At 31.4% G+C, this 27,155-nt stretch overlaps 2 protein-coding genes across 2 annotated transcripts; one reads left to right on the plus strand and one right to left on the minus strand.

The window, feature by feature from the left end:
* Positions 1-27,141, plus strand: LOC115875634 (F-box only protein 32). The gene is made up of 5 exons (XM_030891145.1): positions 1-204; positions 15,501-15,603; positions 18,371-18,650; positions 22,049-22,391; positions 26,283-27,141. Exons 1-5 carry the CDS (start codon positions 35-37, stop codon positions 26,485-26,487), a joined length of 1,101 nt encoding a protein of 366 aa, XP_030747005.1. The 5' UTR covers positions 1-34; the 3' UTR covers positions 26,488-27,141.
* LOC115875633 lies at positions 13,859-15,486 on the minus strand. The gene has a single exon (XM_030891144.1). The coding sequence runs from the start codon at positions 15,194-15,196 to the stop codon at positions 13,973-13,975; it is 1,224 nt and encodes a 407-aa protein (XP_030747004.1). The 5' UTR covers positions 15,197-15,486; the 3' UTR covers positions 13,859-13,972.
* Positions 27,142-27,155: the final 14 nt, after the last annotated feature.

Here is a 27,155-nt window from a genome sequence, read left to right on the forward strand (position 1 = left end):
GCAAGCGTCACGCTTCCCAGCCCAGACGAAGTTGATGTTTATACTCTCGGTCATCAGCTGTTTTCTATTTTGCCTGTCTAAGAAACGCAGTTTTTCAAGTATGCCGTTCATTTCCAAGGATTGGCGAAGTCCCGGAGAGGAATGGGTGAAAACCGAGGAAGGTTGGGAAAAGAAAAAAGTGCTGGAACACTGCAAACAACTCAAGTAAGTGATGTTAAACACGTTATGTCCGTAAAATCGACATCGATCTGTGCGAGCGACGAGTTCTCTTTGTTCTCCACTTTCATTTCGTCTCATTTGACGTTTTAGGCCTTGCTTAATTTCTGATTTGCATCTATACCGCGTAATAATTGTTACCAAACGATTATAACACTCGATTTTTACCTTAAAACAGTCTAATTTTAACGTTTCCTGTTCATTTTTATTGAAATTTCTATCATTTGCATGTCCACGATTGTAAAAATAGAAACTGCTCCAGTCAATGACTTCTGTCGATGAAGAGAGTGGTTCTATTTCAGTACAAAATAAATTAGACGATAATGTTATTAATTAACGTTCTTTAGCAGAAGTGCGCACTTAGACGGTTTATTTTGGAGGTCTATTTTTAGGACAATGAATAAATATTTTTGGTACAGTTAGATTTAGATATTTACTAATGTAGGCTTAGGTAGTCTTGCAAGTATTGTCGTTGCAATTGTTTTATCTTTAGAGATCTTTGATCATTATAATAAGCTTGGATTATTTTCTCAATGTTGTATTTTTATGTGGCTTAAGAAAGATAAGTAACTAATTCAGGAAATAAATAATTATAGTTATTTCAAATATTATTTTACCAAGAAGATATAGATATTCTTTCATTTACTATATAGATATTCTTTTTTACTCATTTGTAGATACTTAATTGTTATAAATAGTTAAAATATACAATACAATATGATCAAAAAAACGGCTTCAAATGAATTCAATGATGTCATTTTATATATAAAATTATATGCGGAATGCCGTTTTTTTTTCGGTCATACGGTATTATCTAGGTTTTTTAATTTTCGTAAGTAAAGCCAAGTTATTTTTTCCATTTATGATATATTTCCCATAATTACACTACAAAATACAATATGATCGAAAAAAATGGCTATGAAAAGAAAATCGCTGTCATTTTATATGTAAAATTGTATTATAGGGAATGTCATCGATAGTCATTTCCAAGCCATCTGGACGCCGTTTTTTTTTCGATCATACGGTATATATTTTTTTATATTTTATGAGAATATTATTTAGACCACTTTAAAAAATATCCATAAATTACATTTAAATCTCCCACTTTGCCACTAATTTTTAAGATTTTTTTGTGGCGCATCCACCAGAACGTCAACAATATATGTAATGATTTATATACAAAGTAACATATTATTTTTGTGGCAGTAATTTTAAGAAATTACTTTTTAATTTTAAGAAAAAAGTAAATTTCTTATTTACTTTTAGGATAAAGATAAAATTTATTCTAGCAGAGTCCTAAGATATCCCTTTGATTTCATTAAGGTACACTAAAATTATATAAATTAGTAATACAATATGATGACACAGGGGCGGATACAGAAATTTCTTTAAGGGGGGGGGGGGTAAAAAAGTAATGTGGATTTTGCTTTTTAGGGCGCCATTCTTAACCCAAAAGCCTAATATTTAACTCAATTTATAGATTTTATGGGGGGCCAAGGCTCCAAGGGTCCCCCTCTGTATCCGCCACTGTGGTGTCATATAAAAACATATGAAAAAAAGGGTATCAGCGATGGCTATGAAATGAATATCGATGCCATTTTATATCTAAAACTATATGTAGAATAGCATCGATCGTTATTTCCAAGCTAACTGTCCTAGTTAACTTATATTCTTTATGATTATGATTTAAAATTAATAAAATGGGTGTAAAAATTATTATCGTGGTTTGGCGCATTCACCAAAGAGTCAAGATTAATAAAACAGAATAATAAATATCCTATTTTTTAATTCTTTAGATTAGTTATTTTGAACAATACATAATTAATTATATGTTGTTTGTATATAGTGAGTCGCGAACTTGAAGCTTGGCTGTTTGATTCCAGTATAGCTTGTGTATTATTTAGATGTCTTTCTTCATCGATGCCCGTTTCATGTAGAATAGGTATTAGCCGATCGTGTCTTTCATTGTCAGAGGCTTTCTGGTAGTCAATGAAACATATGAACACATCTTTTTGTTGGTCATAAAATTTCTGTACCGACAGTCGCATGCAGTACTGAACTTCTTTTGTGCCTAAGCCGTTCTTGAAACCAAATTTAATTTTACCAGCCTCCTCTTGGCATTTTTAGTAGAGGTCTTTTATGAATTATCTTTAAAAATGCCTTTAATACATAATTCATAAGGCTGGTAAGTCAGTGGTTTTCACATGTTTTGGCGGTTGGTTTTTTAGGCATGGCGAAATAAAGTTCTGAAGCTTTTAAATTCTGGTGTATTCAGTAATTTTCTCGGTAATTTTGCTCCCCTTCGTTAAAACAAGATTCTATTTTTACTCTTTTTTTAAATATTAAATTATTTTAGTCAAAATTATCTGTAATTATCATAAATTTAATTAGTTATTCCGTATATTCCCAATAATTTATTCTCTTCTAAACTGTAAACTTCTATAATGAAACTGATTCCAGACGAAGCCAATCCAAGACCTAACACATAAAAGGCACTCTGGATATCTTCCAAAGTAAACGGCTTTACCTGTTATTAGCGCCATGGGTTTCAGGTTGAAGTCGTGATTCAATCATGAGAGCGTGAGCAAAATCGTCATACCATTTGTTAAAAAATCCCGCATCCTGCAATTTCCAAATTACCGCATCTAACCTAACAAATATGACAAACCTCTAGGAACTATGTATCCCATATTGGGCTTTAATGGACATTCAGATACGATATGGAGAAATGGTACGCCTTCGCTGTTGGTATATTTGGTTTCAAAATGTTTCAATAATGATTTTTGCATCTATTTTTTTCTTTCAACAGCTGCATATTTGTTTGTGCTGTTAGTCATATCCAAGCTGGATACATTAAGCCAAAATTTTGGTTAAGCTTTTGTATCCTGTATTTCTCTTTGGGAAGGTGTTAATGGATGACTTAATTTGCAAACCACTTTTATCCAATTTTTGTAAATGTCAGGTTAGAATCATATTGTGCTAAGCTAATAGCATTCCTGTTAGAAACTTGCTGTTAAAGAAGTTGGCATCAAGATCATTCTAGATAAATACCTAATATAATATGAATTGATTTTTTTTTAAATGCTCCTGTATGTATATGCTTCTGTAAGTAATATATTTTCCAAAAGTCTGAACTAGAAGGTATGTTAATTTTTGTTTCTTGTTTATGCTAGTTATGATAAGAAAATGGATTGAACAAAAATCTATTTTGGTTTAAAGTTCTAAAGCTTTTAAATTCTGGTGCATTTAGTAATTTTCCTCTTGTTCAATAAATTATTTGAGTCAACATTAACTGCAATTATCATAAATTTAATTCATTATTCGGTATATTCCCAGTAATTTCTTCTTCTAAACAATCTCTTATTTCTATATTTGTAAACTTCTATAATGAAACTGATTCCAGACAAAGCCAATCCAAGACCTAACACATAAAAGGCACTCTGGATATCTTCCAAAGTATACGGCTTTAACCTGTTATTATCGCCATGGGTTTCAGGATGAAGTCGTGATTCAATCACGAGAGCGTGAGCAAAATCGTCATACCATTTGTTAAAAAATCCCGCATCCTGCAATTTCCAAATTACCGCATCTATAGCTAACAAATATGGCGAACCTCTAGGAACTATGTATCCCATATAGGGCTTTAATGGGCATTCAGATACTATATGGAGAAATGGCACGCCTTCGCTGTTGGTATATTTGGTTTCAATAATGATTTTTGCATCTTTTTTTCTTTCAACAGCTGCATATTTGTTTGTGGTGTTAGTCAAATCCAAGCTGGATATATTAAACCATGAAAAATCGACTTTTTTAGATAAGCTTCTGTATATTGTATTTATATTTGGGAAGGTGTTAATGGACGACTTAATTTTCAATCCACTTCTATCTAACTCTTCCAGAGTGTCGACGTCAGGGTAAAATGATATAGTGGTGAGTTCCTTAAATAAACTTGCGGTCAGAATCGTTGAATATACAATAGAAAAGATTAAGCAGGTGGTCAACAGGACCCGTCTAGATATTAAACCATTACTATATAATATACTTCTTTTAAATGCTCCTATGGATATGCAATATATTTCCCAAAAAGCTTCACTAGTTGCTTTATTTGTTAATTTTTGTAAAATAAAGTTAATTATGCTAGTTATGATAAGTAGAAATATTGAGCATAAACCAACTTTAGTTTCCAGTTGTGAGGCTTTGTAAATTTTGTACCAATTAGGAATTTTATTGGATTTGCGAACGATTATACAGATCTCGTCAAAATAGAATAGACAGGTGTATTCCACGGTGTCTATTTTCTTTCCCGAATAGTACCTAGCATTTCCTTGTATATCAATTTCTCTTCTTATGACCTGCCCTGTAATACAAAGTGAAATAAAAAAGTTCGTCAAACATATAATATAATCCTAATTAAGGTGCACCAAAGAAAATATATATTTTTTTAGTGAAAATAGCGTTGACTCAGGATGATGAAAATTTTGGTAAAGTTTGAGCTTTTAACCCTCAACTGGCGTGGTGAATTTTTGTAACGCTTATGGCGTGCTTGGGTCCGACGGACCACAATTTTTTTTCAGTTTAGAATACATGATGAAGAGATTTTATAAAAAGCTTGTTATTTTAACACTGTTTACAATATATTCAAACTTGTGAACAAACAATTTCATTAATTTTCAATGAAATTAATAAGAACGGATACAAAAATAAAGTAAAACATATTTTTTAGGAATTTTTGACAACAGAAATATAACTTGGCTAAGAAACTCATAGAAATTAAAAACATATATATTTTAGGATTTTACCGTATTGTTGCGAGCCAACTTTTATACCTGTCGGTATAAAAGCCGGCGGCAGTGGCCTAGAGAGGGCAGTTATAAATATACAGTTGACGCGCTAAAATTCAAAATAAATTCTTAGTTATAAATCGTTTGTAAATAGTTCTATAAGTCTTTTATCGTTATTATTTTTGTTCATTAGTGTTAAATAAATAGTGTTTAAATAAATTGTGACTTTCTATCCACACGGAACCGACGAAAAACGTAACAGTATTATTAAAAGTACAAACAACTGAAATGTGAAGCTAAAGTAATAAACATAAATTATTTTCAACAAAACTGCAAACCTTGAATGTACATAACTTTTTCAAATACAGTTCATGCTAATATAGGATCTGCATTTGCCGCACATGGATCGTGCACATTTGATTCATGAGATTTTTTTTTGTCATTTCTTCATTGACTTATGGTGCTATATACCACATCTCTTTCTTCTCTGGTAACTCTGCTGGTATTGATTATTCAATTTTCTCTCTTCTATAAGTAATAGATTCAGAATCGGAGTTCTGGTTACTCTTCGGAGAAAAATAAATGTCTCGATGGTCTTCATCTCACTTAAGCCTCTTTATGTTCATCAAATCATTCAATTAATGCTTACTCAAAATTAGCGTCCCAGTGAGGCACACTTTTTAGACTACCCACCATCCTAATAATGTAACATTCCTGGCGTGGTGGTGCCACACAGACCCCAATGAAACTTTAGCCTCCGCTGGTAGGAACTATACTTGATAATATCAAGTGCGCCTTTAACATTTTAGCATATTGGTACGCTAACTTAAAGGTAAATGGCGCGGCGAGGTCTAATTCTTAAACGTAAACATTTTACAGAGGTTTAAATAGTGCTTGGGGTCCGCTGGACCCCAGCACGCCAGTTGAGGGTTATTATTAATATTAAGAGGTGCTCATCGTGATTTTCTGTTTCCCATTTAAATAACACGGGGAAACATTTTTTTTCCTTTATAATTTTATTGCGTTCTAACAAATCAGCGTTTTCTAAAAATCAATACATATTTTTGCAAATTCGGTCTTCAGAAAAGGTCTGATATGAATTTTCATTTAATCGACACGTTTAAAAGTTATTGAAGGTCAAGACTTCAAATCGTATATGAACTTCCACAATTTTTTATATTTTATCAAAAATATAAAATATGATATTTTTTGTTTTTGAGTCATTATTTTGTGATAAAATATGATAGTTTATGTTTATGAGTCAATATTTCGTGATAAAATATAAATAAATGTAGAAGTTATTATTACCATTTGAAGTTCAACTTTAACCTGCATAACTTTCAAACGAGTCGAGTAAATGAAAATTCATATCAGACCTTTTTTGAAGACCGTTCAATTTTCTACAAGAATATGTATTGATTTTACAAAACGCTGATTTGTTAGAAAGCAATAAAATTAAAAAAAAATGGTTTCCCATGTTATTTAAATGGGAAATAGAAAATCAGGATGAGGCTCCTTTTAATATTAATATTAAAAGCTTAAACTTTATCAGAATTTTTTTTCATCATTCTGAACGATATTTTCACGGTAACTAAAAAGACAAAAATTTTTTTTTGGGGGCACCCTACTTAGTGATTTAAAATTTCCGGAGAAATTGAGTCATAGAAAAAAACCGGTTTTTTTTTCCTGAAAAAAAACAGAAAAATCGAAATTGTGTTAAAAATCAGTGTAGAATAGTCTGATAAGGAAATTAGCCCCCATATAAGCCTCATAAAAACTTATATTTTTTTTTAAATCATTATTAAGTAATTTTAATAAAAATTTTGATGAAAAATACACCCTACGTATCCTACGACACTGGAAATCCCCCGTCTGCACAATTGATCTGCGCTGGGATTCCCCTATGAACGTCGGTATTCTCCCTAAATCATTAGATTATTTAGAACAGTTTACACTTCTTCTTGGTCTCGGCGTGAAACGAAATATTAAAAAAGTAATATTAGACGACGTTTCTTGGACTAATTTACAATATGTCAAACAGATACTCCATCCTATAGCCATATCAATAAAAATATTAGAGCCAGATAGTTCTCTGTTATTAGAAGTGGTGTATATATTTAACTACATTAAGAATACAATAGTGGAATCAGAGGAAGGTCATTTTCAGGAAAAAATATTGGAATATTTAGAAAACCGTTTCAAATTTTGTTGTAAGCCAATTTATTATGCTGCAAATCTTCTTGTCCTTGTTTTAAAGGAAAACAATTAAATGTTGACGAAGTGATGATAGCAATAGATTTCATTTCCCAAATGGCAGGTCTGTCAAATTTAGATGTAGGAAAAGTTGTGGCTAATCTGGCCCACTTCAGGACAGAAACAGGATTTTTCAGTCGAGATTCATTATGGAAAAGTGCCACCAGTACTCATCCAGTTATATGGTGGAAAGGTTTGTGTACATCACAGCCGTTTATGAAAATTGCCTCCCGGATTTTAAATGGGCTTCCATCCTCTGCCTCTTCAGAAAGAAATTGGTCCTTACATGGTTTTATACATACTAGCAAAAGAAATATAGATTGACACAGGATAAAGTTCAAAAGCTGGTTGCTATTTAATGTGCTTAAATCTATAAGAAAATGGCAAATATATGTATAATCCCAGACCATTTTCGCTTTTAGAACAGTCTGAAAACGTTGTGGATTTAATTCAAGATGAAGAAGAGAGTAATATGGAGGCAGATTCAGATGCCGATGCTTACTCAGAAGCCGAAGACTCAGGATCGGACTCGGAGGAAGATCTTCCTCTTAGTTTTTTTGCTAAATTATGTTTCTGTTTTTTGAAATGATAATTTAAGTTTGATTTTTAATATTTTTTTTACATTTATTTTGTTTAAAAACTTGAAACCAAAGTTATATTATAAGAAGTAAAAAGTTTGTTCAAAGAAAAACGTTAAAAAACCACCAAGTGTAAAACTTTGTGGTTTTTCAATTTTTCTGTTTTTTCCGATTTTACCAAGGTATGTGAAAAAAACGGTAAAAAACCGTGTTTTCTCTCTCTTTTTTCTCCTTTTTTTTCGAAGCGTTAAATCTCTAACCCTACTACTAATATAACATATTTGGGGTCTGTCAAATTTATAAACTATAGCTACCTAAACTTCCAACTGCTGTTCCATTCTTGATGGTTCCATAAAATTGATTTTTTGTATCGTTGTTAAACTTGATAGAGAAATTTAAAAATTCCGCTATTTCTGCCATTATAACACCATCGAAGCCATAATAAGTTGAAGTATTTTGGATTTTCTCGTAAATCCTCGAATATTTCATACAAGCAGGCAGTTCTTTTATAGCTGTAGGATATCTTGGAAACAGTGATACAGATAAAGGATATTGATTTAAGTCGAACAAAATATTCTGTAACAATTCTGGCCGATTCAAAATCGTGGATAGTTCAAAAATCTGAACTTGCCCGTATGTATTATTTACCACCCAAAAAGGTCGGTATATAACAAACTTATTCCTATATTTTGGTGAGCATGGTATTTGGGCTATTGCATTTAATATTCCAAATTCTTTCCATAGGTATACTAAAATATTGCCCACATCTCCAATTTTTGTTTCATTTGAAGTAAAAAATAGAGTGTGTAATGATCTAGCTTCTTTATTTAAAGCTGATGTAGTAATATTCTTGAAATAGTTGTAGAATACATTAGGATTTTTTCCTAATATAATACGAGCTATGTAGTGATTAATTGTTGTTGCATTAGTGAGATATTTGGAGCTTCCGATTCTAAATTTATGATTTCTTTTTACTTCCATGATGTTACCTATTCCAGACTTGTAGTTTTTTAAAAAATGATTTTCTTCAATTATTCTGTCATGAATAAGTCGACTCTTTAGCCCAGGATTCGGACCAACGTTATATAGTATATCTTCCACATCTAAAAGTGTATAATCTTTATCGTTTTCCGGTAGTGTTTTGAGTCGTCTAACACTCATAGTAGTGGCAAAATGGAAGTGTCTTGCATAAGCTATGTGAGTGTTTTCGACAAAACATTTAGGTTTTTCAGTTGGTAATAATTTGGTCAAAACCCTTCCAAAACCACTGATGAAAACTAACTTTATTAAGATGTTTTTCATGTCTTAATATAAATCTTGTGTGCTTACTATAAAGAGCTTTTTTTCGATTGTGACAATCGAATTGAACTGACTAGAAAATTATAGGGCAATTGAATTGAAAAAAGTGTGACAATTGAATTGAATTGACTAGAAAATTATAGGGCAATTACGGCTTTCAAAAGCTAAACAGGATCTTTAATTCTTTTCTTGGATGTTGACAAATAAATAATATTTCGTGGCAGCTTAATACTTAAAACAATGAAAAAATAAAATCAAGGAAATACGAACAAGAATAGTCTTTTTGTCTTGAATATTATAATATACGGTGAAAAAATGTAAAAGAAATAAATTAACATACAAAAAAATTAAATACATTAAAAAATTAAATTAAAATCATTTAATTAGACAAGTATATGCGCTATAAACAAAAACCATTCCATTGACACGAAGTCTACATACCCTGAGTAATCAAGAATTACTCTTGAATTAACTACATTATATTATGAGAAATAAAAAGGGTCTGCTTCTATACAGGGCGATTCAATAAATATGTGCCATTCCTCGCATAAAATAAGATTTATTTTTCATATCAACATAGGTCCGATTCCGCTTTGTTTCGTGGCTACAGGGTGTTAAAGTCTTAATAATCTTTCGATTTATTATAATTTTCATAAGTACTTTTAGTGATTCGAATGAAATTTTGAGGGTAAAAGTTACTATAAGTGCTACATATTTTAATGCTAAAAAAGTGTCGATAAATTCATCAGGGACGTCATATGGGTCATCACTGGAATATTTTTCAAAAAAACATGTGCGCCAATGACTTTTTTTTCTTTTGATATCACAATTAATAAAAATATAACTAATAAATGATATATTTTACCTAATTTATTATTAAATATGTTATTATTACTATTAGTCCAACCTAGAGCAATTTCAAATTAAAAAATACTGGTATTTAAGATAATTACAAAAGGATTAATTTTAAAAAGTTTTAACATCCTGTAACTCTAAAAGTATGCATTTCCATACCCATGTTTATAGGAACTTTTTTTCAAATTTTTTGATGAGGAATCAATGAGTACTTATTTAAAACTTTTGCAAATTAATGATATTAAAAATTTTAAAGGTTGCTATTAGACTTCAAGACAAATTAATAAAATTGCGTTTCTCATCAAGGAGACCGAAATCGACAAACTATCAAGACACAACTTTTAATCGGCATTAAACTGCTTACACTATTTCGCTAACAAGATAAAAAAAACAGTGGCGTACATGCTTTTTTTAGAAAAATATTCCAGTGACAACCCATATGCACGTCCCTGGTTAATATGTCAACACTTTTTTAGCTTTATAATATGTCTCATTTATAGTAATTTTTACCCTCAAAATATCGTTCAAAACGCTAAAAGTACTTGGAAGAAAATTATAATAAATCGAGAAAATATTAAGACTTTAACACCCAGTAGCTACGAAACAAAGCAGTATCGGACCTATGTTGATATGAAAAATAAATTATTGTAAATTGTTTAAGTACAAATGTAAAGTATGTACTAGGATGTATTTCAATGAAATATTTTAACTTCTACATGGCTCAAAAAAGTGTGAGTAGATCGGGATGATTTTTTTGAAATGGGACACCCTGTATATTATTGCATTTTTGGCTTCCTTTCAGATCACTTTACATAATCAGAATTATACGTCAATTCTCTCGTCTTTTATTTTTCTTAATAAACAACAGTTCGTCGGACATCTATTAAGGTCATCTTGTAAGAAAAACGTTTTGAAATTCATTTAACTATAGACCCTCACTGTTTACTTGGATTTATTTTTTTTTAATATATTAACACACAGTGTCTCAGAAAAGTGCCAGCTACAGTGTGAAGCATTTTTTTAAATGGAACCCCCAGTGATATATGTATTTGGGTGTAAAATCTTCTATGTCTATTTTGGTATAAAACCTCCTATATAATCTTTAGTCGTATATTTGAAATATGGACATCAGAAAGATTTCAATTTTCCTTTTGTGATATTATTCCGAATCCAAACGACATAAGCGACTCAGCTTTCCATAAGCTATCTAATGACACTAACTAAAATTGAATACAGGCAGTCCTCGATTTACGTCGTTTCGTGTTACGTCGTTTCGAGTTACGTCGAACAAATTTTTGTCACTTTTCCTCAAAGTTACGTCCCACTGTTTTGAGTTACGTCATTTTTTGAAAAGAACGATCCAAATTTTAAAAGAACAAAGAGGACATAAACAATAAAATTTTAGCAACATACAAGCAGGATTGACAGATCCTCATAATGAAAAAGCGGGACAGTGTTGATCATGACTTAATTCATCATGAGCAACTATTACGACTTTTGACGATACCCACAGTAAAAGTTCCAACCAAAAAATAAATATAAATATACTTTATAAATATATCTACTTTTTTTTCTTTTTCTTAAACATTTAGAATTATATCCATATATATTTTTTTTTCCTTTCTTGGGTATGAGTTTTTTTTTTATTAATTGAAAATGGAAACTTTTTTTTTTATTATGCGACGTTTCGCCTTGTCATGGTGGGCTTTCTCAGGCACTTTATTCTTGAAGCCGCAGCCGCCTTGCTACCACCAGTCTATATAGAAGAATTATTATATCTACTTTACTCTCTGGTATTTCTGTAGTTGTCATATTTATGTATTATATGTACTATTATGGATAGTTAAAAATACTTTTTTTGATTAGATAGTAAAAAAGCGGGACTAAAAATACTCTAATTATGTTTTTCATAAAAAATACTTCCTAAAATATATTTCGTTTTTTATATTTTACTTTTTTTCTGTTTTCCGTTTCTTTTATTCTTGTATTATTATAAGTTTAACTACATATACTATACACTGTTTCTCATACCTCAATTATTTGAAAATACAATAATATTAATATATACAAACGCACATCTCTTTGTTTTATTGTGTTTTTATCTTAGAAAAGTACCTAACTTCTCCATTTTCTATAGAATCTTATGACAAAATAAGATTCGACTTACGTCGTTTCGACTTAAGGCGCTGTTTTGAAGAACCTAACCTGCCGTAAGTACGAGGACTGCCTGTACTTGGCTTCCGGCTAATTTTACCTCGCAATAAAATGTGTGTCATTCGCTAGCTTACAAAAAGTTAGGTGTAAGCAACATGTAAGTTGTTTCACTGTATGTCGTATCGTTTGCATTATGTAGCCTGTAAGAAGGCAAATTGTTATACGAGTATTTTAAAGACCAATATTTCCGAACTGGTTACAGAGTTTACTCTACTGGTTACGTTTAAAATCTCCAGGATAATTATTCGATTCAGAAATATTCACCATCAGCGGCTGGCACATTTTCGATACATCCTGTATAGGTGACAATATTTTCCTGAAATACGTCCTAGTGAACAACATTCTGGACTTAAATGGAATTCTTAACTTCCTTTATATAATAATATATGCAAAAAATAAGTCACAAATGAAATTGTCTCTTTATAAATATTGAAGCTAAGTCATTGAAGCGTACTGATGCATAATGGTACGCAAATAGTTTTTGAAAAATTTCAAGTTCGAAAATGAGCGTTCTCCACCACTGTCACCGGCAGAATCAACATTATTCTTACGAATTACCATATTCGGAAAGACAAAGTTTAGCTTATTATAAACATTACTCCAAGACTGTACTCCAAGATATCATCTGGTTGGTACGTAATGCATTCATTTTTAATATTTAATGATCTGGATAATATAGTTTTTAATTCTGTGAATGATAGCGGACAATGTGATCTGGCGCCCTAATTCATAACTAATTTTTAACCTTAGCTTCATTAATAGTTATTATTCAGTTAATTAACACTTTTTAACTAAATAAATCTGTTACAATGTTGCGCGATATAATGTATTTAATTTGGGATTGTAAAATTACTGTTATTTTTGAAGGATTTAATGTTATATTATTTAAACAAATAAAAAACCATATATCTACTAGCAAATACAGAGTTTTATTTTGAAACGTGATATGTATATATTTTTTGCTATAATTTGAATAATTTTCTTATTTTTCTTGCTAGTACTTAACAAATACTAAACAACAGCAGCGAAATTTTTTCATTTCTTGCATTTCTGATTTCTAGAGACTAAATGCTCAGCAAGTAACACCACAAGAGAAATTAAATACCCTCCAATCAAAATAAAAAAGACGCTTCTTATGTCTTCCATATTGAATTTCCTAAACATTTCCTTGTGCATACCTTTTCGTTGCTTTCTTGATTCTAAAATAATAGCTTCCGACAAATCCAAATACCATTGCTTGTTGAATCCTGCCGCCTGAAAATTCTGCATAATCGTATTGAAAATATACAAAAAAGGAGATCCAAGAGGCACAATATACACCAGAAACAGTTGTTGAGGACATTCTGGAACGATGTGTATCAAAGGTTGATCATTTTCGTCCAACCATTTAGTGTTTATAATTAGTTGAGCATCTTTTAGACGCTCAAGACCTGCAGTTTTAAATTGGGCAGTCAATTCTATTGAAGACAAATTGTCATCAGTTGTTTCCAAGATTTTTGACCCAAGTCTTTGGTATAATTCAGATGAATTCGTTAAAAATGGATTAAATCCAGATTTTATAACTTTTCCAGTCTTATCAAATTCCGTCAAAGTGTTTATATCTGGATAATAATTGATAGTCTCAAATGTTGAAATCAAATTAGTGGAAAATATTCTTGACATTACAGTAGAAAATATCAAAAAACTACCTAAAAATATTCTGACATTTATTGATTTCGTTAGGTTGCTTTTGACTAAACTGGGTTGGTTTAGAAATATGTTAAAAATGTCCAAAAATTAATTAGCGAATGATATGTTCAATAAATATTTGTATAACACGCTGCTCAGAATTAGGATTACCAAAATATGTAACCCTAAATTTCCTTGGAATAAATGGAAAGTCATCAACCACTTTGGTACTCTTCCAGCTTTAGGTACCACAACACAAATTTGGTCCGAATCATAGAATAAGGTAAATTCATAATTGTTTGTACCGTATATAGTTAAATACCTCAAGTTTGCTTGCAAATCAATATTCCTCTTGATAGTTTCTGCAAAAGTACCAGTAATCGTACCGTTAGATTGTACATTACCAAATGAGTCACTATTCGGACCATAGTAAAGCGATATTGAGAAATTCATTCTTATAGAAAGTTCAGAAATGGTCAAACCATCCACTCCAAACATTTTACTGGTATTCTGAATATTACGGTACTTTCTAGAGTTTCTCATAAACCAAGGGATATTTTTTAAGGATGTTGGGTACCGTTCAAATAATGAAATCCTAAGAGGGTAGCCATATAAGTTTGTTACTTGATTAAATAAAATATGAGGGTAATTTACAACATCGGCGTACTTATAAATATGAACTTGTCCATAACCATGATCTGTTGGAATGAATGGTCTATATATAAAAACAAAATCGCTCAATTCAGAGCTGTAAGGTATTTGAATTACCACACTTATTATAGAAAACTTTTTCCATAATAAAACAAGAATTCTTTGAGCTTCAATAACATTTACATTAGGAGATGATAATATTATTATAAATAAGCCTCTTCCATTTCTGGTGAAAATATACATATCGACAGATTGTAGATAACTAAATATCATATCAGGATCTTTTCCTATAATGACTGTAGATAATTCTTTGTCAAAATAAATGTATTTCAGTGGGTTTTCTAGATTGGCTAGCCTTTCAACATTTTGTACTTTAATTGATTCAAAAGGCTCTATTTTCTCTTTTAAATTACTTTTAGCTGTGATTGTATAATCTTCGATCCACAACGCCTTCCACACAAACTTTAAATTTAGTTCATAAAAGTTTTTCATCAAGTCTTCAGTGTATTGATCAAAATCATCATGATATTTTAATTGGATAATTTTTATATCATGTGTAATAAAAAAATAATTTTGATATATTTCGTATTTGTTTGTAAAATGTCTCTGAATTGTTACGTTTAACTTTGAGGTTGTTGGAGAAATGTAAAATAAAATTAAAACTGCAGGGAACCACATCATGTTTAAGGTGTTTGAAGTTTAAAATTGGATGAAATTATGAATAAACTATTTGTTTTAGTGGTTATAAATCGTATATTTGTCACCCGAAATAACAAGGTAGAATCACTATAAATCTTTAAATACATTAGATGTGATTAATTTGATAAAATTCGATTTGTTATCTAGTTATGACAAATCTTTTTATTGCCAGTCTTTGAAGTCAGAAGTTCCTTTTTATCAAGTGACAAATATTAATTGATTTAAAAGTTTTATTTTTGATGGTTGTGCAGGTGATTGTTAATCGATTATTTTTGCTTTTTTTTAGGTACAAACAGGCTAGTGAAGAAGACGAGAAGGAGAATATAGACTTGACTCAATCTACAAGTCATCAGCCTCATTGTCACATCACAGTGAAGTGTACCAAAGAGGTATAACTAAATATTTGTGTTTTATTTTGGAAAATAATTTATTAATTTCCCATGAACGAATTAAAATTTTAGCGAAAAATGGGAAAGTTACTCAAACTTGAAATGCACGGTTAGCATTGTTAGCATTTTATTTTGGCAATTTTTAACTGGCTATTTAATTTTTGGAGATTGAATATTCATTCAAAAAACAAGTTATAGGCTTTTTAGTCAAGTTTTATTACATATTAACTGATGCCCGCGACGTTGTTCGCCATTTAATTTCCCCACTTCTTACAATAATTAATAGTTTTTTAAATATTTTAATTGTGCTTTAACAATGTGCAATCTTTTTACCTATGGTTGAGCTATTGCGTAATTTGGGTAACTTTTTGGAATTAAACCAAGACAATTGATAATTGCTGGATTTCAACAATAGTATATTTAAAACCGAAAAAGCAAATACATTGCTGCACATTTATTGCAAATCTCTGCCAAGAACAAAAAAAAAGATTCTAAAACTTACGTCTTACAACTTAACTACCTATCTTAAAATACACACATGGCCAAAATTATTGCATATATGGTTTAAAAATATACGGAAAGGAATTTAAAGAATCTTTTTTTTATACATAGCTTTGATAATCTGCAATAAACATTTTTTTTTGTTAAAATGGATATGGTAAACAATGTTTATCGTTCAGACCTAATATTATTACAAACTCTTGCACATTTTGATTTCTGGTCTCTTGGGTTTCAGAAGAAATTTGATCATTGTTTTGGTCTTAAAATGCCTAGAAACATTTCACAGTTTAATAGAGTCAGAATAGTAACACTGTCTCAACAGGGCTACCGGCAAGTTGCAATAGCTGAAATTGTAGGAGTTGACTAAAGCGATGTTTCGCGAATATTAAAAAAAATCAGGGAGACAAACGAGGTTACAGACCGGCCTGGAAGAGGTAGAAAGAGAGTTACTACTGCTTTGCAAGACCGTCAAATATCCCTAATTACACGACGCAATTCCCTGCTTTCTAGTATTGCTATTAAAAATGAGTTAGCTCGCCTTGAAGGAGTAAATGTTTCAAGAAAGACCATAGCAAGAAGACTCCATGACAGAGGATTACATTTAAGGAGGCCTCTACGTGTTCCGAAGCTTAATTTACAGCACAAAATTACGCGACTACAATGGGCTGAGGAGATGAGGGCAAATGGACCTAATTGGAATTTCGTCATGTTTAGTGATGAAACAAGAATAGGCCTAGACTCGCAACGAACTTTGGTCTTGAGAGCATCTGGAAGACGAGCACGCTTGAATGCAGCTCAACCCCGTGTCCCGTTTTAAGGGGGAAGCATTATGGTATGGGCAGGTATAATGCACGGAGCTCGAATTCCTCTTGTTTTTATTGATGACACAATGACAGGTGCCTCATATCTTAGAGACGTTTTAGAGCCTATTGTGCGTCCATTTCGAGGGGCAGTGGGGGATGAATTTGTTTACATGGACGATAATGCTCCTCCCCATCGCACTTTAGCGGTTCGCAAATTTTGTGAGGAAGAGGGTATAAGAAAACTGTGGTGGTCAACGATGTCTCCAGATATGAATGTGATCGAGCATGTTTGAGACATGCTAAAACGCCATATTGCCAAAAGGAATGATCCCCCCCGTACCTTAAATGAATTGAAAATTGCTGCGCGCGAAACATGGGAAGCCATTCCTCAACATCTTCTAGACAACTTAATTGAGAGCATGCCACGTCGTCTCACAGCTTGCATTGCGGCTCGAGGAGGCAATACAGACTATTAGTTGTGAGAAATAATTGTAATTGTTTTCAATATTTTCTGTTTAAAATGAAATTTGTTTTTGTTGATTTTCACTCATTATGAAATAAAATTATAATAATAGCCTAGTTGCACTTAGATTTTTAATTTTATATTAGTCAGTCAATATGTCCAAACAGTAAGCCATTATGTCCAAAAATATAAAAAAAATCATATTAGGTCCAAAATAAAATAAAAATATCGTGAAAGATGCAATAATTTTGACCATGTGTGTACTCTTTTATAGTCTTTACGTGTGTTATAATTAAAGGTCCTATCTTCTCAACAACCCATCTTCTCCCGCTACTGAAATTGCTCCCTTCTCTAGGCCTTGATGAGGAATCATTTTTTGGCCTTGATGAGGAATCAGTCTTTTATTTGTACATAATTTTTACTCTTTGTTGTTTATTGTTTGCGAACTATAATTTATATCTTAGAAAGAGTACATGAAATGTTTTCCATTATTACAAGTATATAGTTATTTACGTATCAAGGGAAATATAGCGGTGTTAATTACCGAGGGCAAAAATTTTCTCTTTTACGCACAAGCTTACTAATAGACGGCATCCTAAGAACTGCAATGATATCAACTGCGCGGCGCGCGGCGTCTTAAACAAAAGTAATTTGGTTCTTCGTTCTTATGTAAACAAACTATTGGCGGTATAATTCCCTGTTGTTAATATTTCCAGTTTTTCGCGTGACATCGAAACCGCGTAAATCGATGTCGCGTAAAGCGGGGTACTCGGGGTACTAATTGATAACCAAAATTGTCATACCCTGTCAAATATTACAGTTATTGGTATAAATAAATAGTAATATATTGGTATAAAATATTAGTTAGAATTTTATTCTGATTTCAAAAATATATCACACATGAAATTTATTTTCAATAGTTTTTTATATAAATTTAATAAAAAATTGTAAACCTACTTAAAGCGAAATATAACATCTTTTAACTTTTTTCTTTATACAGATAGCTGGCTTCAACGAATTAGACGAGGCTGTAAAAAGACTGGACTTCCGTAGCGCTGTGCGCGACGTGAGACGATTCAACTACATATGCGCTCTTTTAGATCACCTTATCGGTCAGCAAATGACCGGAATGTCGGGCTGTACTCAGAAAGCATTGCTGGCGATGCTGGAAGAGGTGGCCAGGCACGCCACTGACAGCCAGCACAATCCTAGAGGTTTTCGTAGGTTGCTGAACAAATTGAAGGCTCTGAGTGCGGCCGAGAGATCAGCATGTTGGGGAGGTATGAAATATATAGTCTTTATTTAAATAATTCTATACAACAATTAATTTTAGCAAGGCATTTGATACTATAAAATATGATGTGTTACTAGCTAACCTTCATTACTTTGGATTATCAGAAAAAATCTTTCTAAATGTCTACATTGCATTCAGGTAAAACATGGGAATCATCAATTAAGTAATATACAAGGTGGTCCGAACTGTATTTCTGAAACTTCGGCGGCATATTCTGCAGATAAAAATAAGTGAAAGAGTTTGTATAAATGTATGTCCTAAAACCCCTAGTTTCGGAGATACAGGGTGTAGAAGTTTTATTTTTATTTCGATTTTTTTCAAATAATTTCTGAAGTAACGTCAATATTTTGATGAAAATTGGTGTTTGGGAGTTTTATGATACGAGAAATTTGATTTTGATGTCAATATGACTCCTATTTGTAGGGAACGCCACCTACATGTGTTTTAACTGTTGTGAAGATTTATAACTTTTCGTCCGTACCTGTATAAAACTACTGACTAAAAAAATATACATTTTCGTGATTTTCTACGTAAAAATCGTCTGTTGGTAAAAATCGCGACGAGCGACCGTTCTGAAGATATTTAGAATTGAAATAGTCAATACATGTCATTATTGACAAAAAATAAACACATTGATTGAGTAGATAGTTATATTTGACTGAAATGATAAATTTGGAAACTTTTTATTTTTTTAAATTAATAAAAAATGTTTCTTCGAAAAAATGAGGATAAACAGTTTTTGTTGAGCTTTTGAAACGAAAACATTTCAATTTTTTTATTTTAGTCCAATAACTATTTACTCAACATGTTTAATTTATGTCAGTGATGACAGGTATTGATAATTTAGATTCCAAATATCTTGAGAACTGTTACTCGTAGCGATTTTTACCAAGACACCTTTTTTACATAAAAACGTCGTACATTTATATTTTTTTTAAACCAGTTTTAAAATCTCTTAAAACCAGTTAAGAAACATGTAGGTGGCGCCTACAAGTAGGAGTCATATTGACATCAAAATCAAATTTTTCATGTCAAAAAACTCCCAGACACCAATTTTCATCCAAATATTGATGGTACTTCAGAAATTATTTAGAAAAAATCGAAATAGAATTGAAACTTCTACACTCTGTATCTCCGAAACTAAGCATTTTGGGACATACGTTTATAAGAACTTTTTTACTTATTTTTATCTGCAGAATATGCCGCCGAAATTTCCTGAATACAGCTCGGACCATCCTGTATAGTCAGATTATGTTTCTATGACACGTGGAAAGGATCCATATTGGGGCAACTATGAGCATTTGTTAGCTCAATAATACCTAACCTCCCTATTGAAGAAATATAAATAAAATACGTAGGAATAAAAATATTTCAGAAAAATATACCTTTTCCTGTTCCCATCGAAGCTACCTGCTTCGCTTTTTCTCTTCTAAACGAGGACAACAGAGAATTTATTTTAGCTTTCATAATGTCCACTGTAGTTTCCATTTTTTCTGCTATATCACACCATGCATCATTTTTTTTAAATTTGTTGTGGTATAAATTATGGGTTGATTTCCATATTTCGGGTTTTAATCTATATAAATCAATCAATTTCAAGCACTTTTCATTATCCCACTCCATTTTTAATTTTTATCGACACAAAATGACACGTTCAAATTCAAATGGTCCCTGTTTTAAAAAAAAGTTTCCTTTAAACCTGTTTCCACAAAACGCGTACAAACAGCAAATCCCTTTGATGTACCGACATCGGCCGGAGCATCGCCAATCGGTTTGCGACCGTTCGCGAACGTTTGCAAACATTCTAAATAACATCACCACCGGACAAATAAATGTGTTTGCAAATATTGCTGTTCATTCGCGAACATTTGCAAACATTATGCGCCCTTGGTGGAAACACACCGGCCTTTACTATAAGATATTATATTCTTTTCCTTTTTATTTTAAATTTATTTTATAGTAATAGTAAGTAAGTAATCTTTATTTCCCATAACTACATAGAAGCTCCATATGGGCATGGAAATATTTCACATAATGAAAAACAAAAGTTATTAACAGTAGGTAATTAAATTAATGATATATGCAAATATCTAAGACTAAATTCTAACTATAAACTAACACTGTAATATTGATAATAATATTTAAAAACTAGAAAAAAAAACAAAATATAAGAAAGAAAAAATCAAAAAGACAAGAAAGAAAACTAAATATAAATGTTACATCACTTCAGAATTTTAAATTAAATCTACATCTGATTCAAAAAACTCATCCAGTGTATTTATAGAGAGCATTTTGGTACAAGAACTCTTTTAAAACATTTTTTATCTTATTACTAGGCAGTTGTCGAATCGTTTCAGGAAGAAAATTGAATATCTTAATTAACATGTAATCAACATTCCTCTGTAAATAACTAAAATTACACTTGTCTGGGAATGGTCTGGGACAAGATTGTATTTTTAAAAACATTCCAGTTATCAAAGACAAACATGACCGAGAACATGACCACATCCTAATACTAGGTAGTGTTAATATTTTATATGTTCTAAAAATTTCTCTGCAGCTTTCACGTGGATTCATATTAGAAATATTACGTAGACTTTTTTTTGTAATATTAATATCCTTGAGCGTCAGAAGAATTTCCCCACAAAATAAGTCCATATACTTTATTCTAGAGGACACAAACGCATGGTAAGAACAAATTGCTACATCAACACCAACCCGTTCTGATATTACTCTTAATACATATCCAAACTGTGCAACTTTGGTTGCCACTTTGTCAACATGCATCGTCCAATCCAGACGTCTATCAATGTCTACTCCCAAGAAGGACACACTATGCTCTGAAATTATTGATTCTCCACCATACTCGAATACAAAGTCATTTATACCTCTGTTGTGAAACAAAAGACTCTGACTTTACAATACTGTATTTTTACATTAATTAGCCTTAGCCTAAGCACATCAGTTATTATGTGTATGTGTTTGCTATATGTGATATTCTATCTATATAAGAAAATCTAATTTTAGTAAGTACTAAGAGCTATTAGCCCTGGTAGCTGATGCTCCGATGTGGTTTTTAGTCAGTAGAGAGGGAGAGAAATTTGACATAACCAGCGACCATCTCTGGTTTCTTTAGAAGATACACCGCACAAAAAAATAATTCATACTAAATTTTATTATGTTTAATGGCAAAACAACTATAAAATAAAATCACGATATTTTTTGTAAAATGCCGCAATAATTGAGTAACAAAAAATATGTCTCTTTGTTAGACATTATTTTACAAGTAAATACGAGCTACCGTGAAGCTGATTCTCTTTCTTAATAAAATAAAAAAGTAATAAAAGTAATTACGTAAATAAAGTAGTACGTATCTTGTTTCAGGACCTCTAGGATCACAACTGTTATGGAACCAGCACACCGCCAAAATCAACCGCATCCTAAACATGGCGTCCCAATTCCAAATTCTCGAGCCCCATCCAGACAGCCATCCGAAATTCCTGAACCTGCCCGAAGAGTGCATCCGGGAGATCATCCTGCGACTGTCCGACCACAAGGATCTGACGGCCAGCGCGCAGGCGTGTGCCCAGATCTCCACCATCGTCAACGAGCAAAGGATCTGGAGAGAACTGACCAAATTCCATTTCAATCCGCAGCAAATCGACCTAGTCGTACCAAAGAACAATGAAAAAATCGACTGGAAAAAGACCTTTCATTCTTTAAAGAAGTAAGCTGGGGATAACTTAACTGCTAAAGGGTACTTATCGTAACTGGACTATTCTAAAGCGTCCGCCACACGGGTCGTCTGGCTTTCGAAATGGAAGCGTCTCGAACTCGGAGCGAATCTCCCTCCACTCTGCCTTCGTAGCTAAATAATAGTATCAGTTACTTAGTATCATCAGTCTCACAAACGACCCGTTCGTGGACCTACTATTATTTATGTAGAAAATAGAGTGGAGGGAGATTCGTTCCAAGTTCGAATCGACCCGTGTGCGCACGCTCTTAAACGTTTCACATACTTATAGGCTTGGTTTGTGCATACGCCGCCGGTGCTTCCACCATCGGAAAATACTGTAAACAGCCGACTAAAAAAATACACGGGTTTAAATAGCACGTACACAATTTTTTTTATAATATTATTTGAAAAGTATTGCATTTACTCGTAAAAATTCTAAAAAAATGTAATTCTTTTGATATCCTCAGAAAGTCTAATGTGAACTATAATTTATTACTTATGATGCGCAAATACAGGGTGGCGCACCTCATTCGCCTCGGTTGATTATACGAAAACGAAAAGTTGTAGAAACAAAATATTTTATGAGTATATGTGGGGAGGCAATGTGCAGAATTTAAAATTATTTTGAAATATACAGGGTGTTTCAGAACTAAGATCCATAGCAGAGTTATATTTTTTTCTTATTTTCTTTCTATTATTTTTCTTACCTGGTATTCTATTTCATTTTTGGATTCTTGGGACCAAAAAAAGGCATTTATTATAAGGGTTAAATATGTTTAAAATAAAAACACCCTGTACATTACTTTTCAGAATTAATTCTTGTGCTGAATTTAAAGGTAGAGAAATAAACTTTACAGAAAAATGTTATTGCTTCCTTAAATTTATACAGGGGTATCAGAAATTGCTGATCTATTTTAAGAATATAGTTTACATTAAAACTCCGTTATTTGAAATACAACACCCTGTATTTTTTTAAATAAATCGAAACAGATTCAAATTATCTTTCAAACTATATTAGCGTTTCCTATACCTATCTAGTTCAGATTTTGAATAAAGAGCAATTTTTCAATAAAATGGCAACCAAGAGGGCTAGTGTCGTCATGGCAAGGTTCTAGTGACAGTTAGCAGCTATTTTCAAAATCGAAATTAGTTTATGGACTTATTTAAATTTATATCAGTTTACTTTTATTTAACTTACCTACAATAGTTTAATAAATAATAAATGATATTTATTAAATATGTATTTATTATTGTATCAAGAAAAACGAGGAAGAAGTTCTTTGATTTATTTTACGATGATTTGTAGATATATGAATTTTCTATAAAAGAGCCAATTACGGCAAATTCATTTTCTTCACTTCCAACGACAGGTTTCTGCCTAATACACTACCAGCTCTGCGAAATAGGACAAGTAGTTTTTCAAAGGAACGTTTATCAGGAAGATTCCTATTTTGATATCTTTAAGTATAAGTCCCTGAGGCCAAGAAGCAATTTTCCTCACAAAATAAAATCACTAGTAACATAATATCTATTCGTTCTGCCAGCAGATAGTACTTTATTTTTCTTGATAAAATAATGAATACTTACTTATTAAACTCTTGTAGGTACATTTAAGTAAAGTGTTATAAATTATATATAATAATATCCATAAACTAATGTCGACTTTGAAAATAGTTACTAACTGTAGAAAATTGCCATGGCGACATCAGCCATCTTGATTGCGATTTTATTTAAAAATCGCTTTTTATTCAAAATCTGAGCTAGATAGGTATAGGAAACCCTAATATATGTAGTTTGAAAGAGCATTTGAATCTGCTTCGATTTATTTAAAAAAATACAGGGTGTTGCCTTTAAAATAACGAAGTTTTTATATAAAATATATCCTAGATCAGCAACTTTTGATAGCCCTGTATAAATTTAAGGAAGCAATGCCATTTTTCAGCAAAGCTTATTTCTCTACCTTTAAACTCAGCATAAGAATTAATTCTGAAAAGTAATGTACAGGGTGTTAATAATCTATTCTATTGTAGCATGCAAATTTAAATATCTTAAAAACTAAAGATTTTAGACATATTTAACCCTTGTAATAAATGCCTTTTTTTGGGCCCAAGCATTCAAAAATGAAATAAAATACCGGGTGTTCCATAAGAAAAAATATAACTTTGGTATGGATCTTAGTTCTGAAACACTCTGTATATTTCAAAATAATTTTAAATTGTGCACATTGTCTCCCCACATATACCCATAAAATATTTTGTTTCTACATCTTTCCGTTTTCGTATAAACAACCGAGGCGAATGAGGTGCGCCACCCTGTATATGGTTTAATCACCCTGGGAAATTAAAACAACTTTCGTTGCCCGTCATCAGTGACACCATGCGTCGTCTTATGGAGTTTGCTGGTGGTCGTATTATGATGTGCAACCAAAGTTATTTTAATTTCCCATGTTTGAGGAAAATATTTTCACTTCTACAGGGTGGCTTAAAAAGTGTGTGTGGATCGGGATGATTTTTTTAAATGGATCTGTATATTATTGCATTTTTGGCTTCCTTTTTCGATAGTTTGTGAGATAATAAATAAATAAACAATATATTTTTCAACCTTTCTTAAAAAAATTATTATAAACACAAGAATTGCCCTGAAATCAAAACTATTATAGGTATTTACTTTAGATGGTCTGTACTTATCTACATAATATATAAAATGCTAATGTTTATCTGTGTCGTCTCTACTGAAGTAACAACTTGCTCTAGAAAGTTGCTTTTTTACTAAAAGATAGCTAATTGGCTCTTCTAAAAATTGTCGTCGCCGGATTTTTTGTTTTTCATTTAATTAAACAAAAAATAAAAATCTGTGTCGTCTCTACTGAAGTAACGACTTGCTCTAGAAAGTTGCTTTTTTTTACTAAAAGATAGCTAATTGGTTCTTCTAAAAACTGTCGTCGCCGGATTTTTTGTTTTTTATTTAATTAACCAAAAAATAAAAAGTATTTTTTTCCTGATTTCGTGGCGAATGCGCCAGGCTTCAACTAGTTTTGCTATAAATATCGTAATCTTAAATCACACAGGATGTTCAAAATTCTACGGCAAACTTTTCTTCTTTTTTTAAATAGAACACTCTGTATATACAAAAATTGAAGCACTCTAAGTACAAAAAATATTAATTTTTAATTCTGCAGCTAATAAAAAATAATATACAGGGTGTTCCATTTAGAAATACGAAGAAAAATTATTTTATATTTTAGAAAGTTTGGCTTAGAACTTTGAACACCCTGTGTGATTTAAAATTATATTATGACATTTATAGCAAAGTAATATAGACCATCTGAAATAAATACCTAATAGAGTTTTGATTTCAGGACAGTTCTTCTATTTGTAATATTTTTTTTAAGACTGAAAAATATATATTTTTATTTTTTTTTTATTATCTCTCTATTGAAATATATTTGCTCATATCTTAGGATCTAGATTATATAGATAGTTAATAGACTGATCTGAAAGGAAGCAAAAAATACAATAATATACAGGGTGTTCCATTAAAAAATCATTCTGATCCACTCATTTTTTGGAGCCACCTAAAAGTTAAAATATTTTCTTCCAATATATCCTAGTACATACTTTACATCTGCAATTAAACAAAATTCCCAAGGCACTAATGAATTTCCAAGTTTTTATTCTAGGAGCTACAGATGCCCGACGTACTTTTACTGTACCCTGTATATGTATGAAAATATTTCTAAAATACGTGCTATTATTATCTGCATATTTATTAAAAAAAATGAATTGAGAATGTTAAATAGAAAACCAGATAATATATATTTTTTTGGACCACTCACATTGTACATTTTAAATTCTAATTTTCTTTTTTTTTTCTTTTTTCCAGGACGTATGGTTTGAACGAAGACCGCCAATACGCTGAAATGCTCTCCCTATGCAAATATTGCCGATGCCTATTCTGGAAATCTCTAGGACATCCGTGTATCGCCGAACAATGTCCCGATTTTAGGGCTCGATTGCAAGAAGCCGGCGGCATAACTCCCCCCGCGCCCGTCCCACCCGCTGCGTTCCTTAAATTCTTCTCTTTATAATTAGTTTATAAGAACAAGTCACACTCGGTTCGTTACGCTAAGGTAAAAAATCACTTACACAAACATGTTCTGTATCCTTAGTAGCACCCTTTCTCAAGTTGTTGTGTTATGTGTAAAATTATCTCAAAAAAATAATTTTAGTGTATTATCTTCGTTATTTTTTAGGTTTTATATTGGTTTATGGAAACGTTTAATGTTAGTATAACAAGTTGCTTCCTATATGAAATTCTCAAAAAATGTTTTTTTAAGATTATGAATTGTGATATTGGCATTTCACTTCATAAAAAAACTCTGATCTGCCTGCATATTCTTTTAAAAACATTTTTACTGTCCAGTGTTTTCTCAATGATCGAAATACAGTTTTATGCAAATTTAATAAAAGCTCTAGTTTTGTATACTAATACTTTTGATGTAAGAATATATTATGTATAATATAAATTTTGTATGTGAATGATTTTTTAGAATTTCTGTTTTAATACTAACTGGATGTTTATTTAACAATGGAAGATTTCGTTATGCTTGTATTGCAATGTGATATGTTTTATATTATAGGCTGCTAGTAGTGTTAATTGTTTCGAAAAAGTATTTATTTTAGATATAAATTACTATATTCAAAAATTATAACAAATTAAACTATTTTTACTTACCGGCTAATTAAAATTGTTTTA

This window comes from Sitophilus oryzae, unplaced genomic scaffold (genome assembly GCF_002938485.1).
Source record: "Sitophilus oryzae breed Bouriz unplaced genomic scaffold, Soryzae_2.0 scaffold_1393_pilon_pilon, whole genome shotgun sequence".
NCBI classification, from domain to species: Eukaryota; Metazoa; Arthropoda; class Insecta; order Coleoptera; family Curculionidae; genus Sitophilus; species Sitophilus oryzae.

Coding starts and splice junctions, on each gene's coding strand:
- LOC115875634 (XM_030891145.1), top strand. CDS start 35: ATGTTTATACTCTCGGTCATCAGCTGTTTTCTATTTTGCCTGTCTAAG. Junction 205..15,500: donor GAACACTGCAAACAACTCAA/GTAAGTGATGTT, acceptor GCTTTTTTTTAG/GTACAAACAGGCTAGTGAAG. Junction 18,651..22,048: donor GAGATCAGCATGTTGGGGAG/GTATGAAATATA, acceptor ATCTTGTTTCAG/GACCTCTAGGATCACAACTG.
- LOC115875633 (XM_030891144.1), bottom strand. CDS start 15,196: ATGATGTGGTTCCCTGCAGTTTTAATTTTATTTTACATTTCTCCAACA.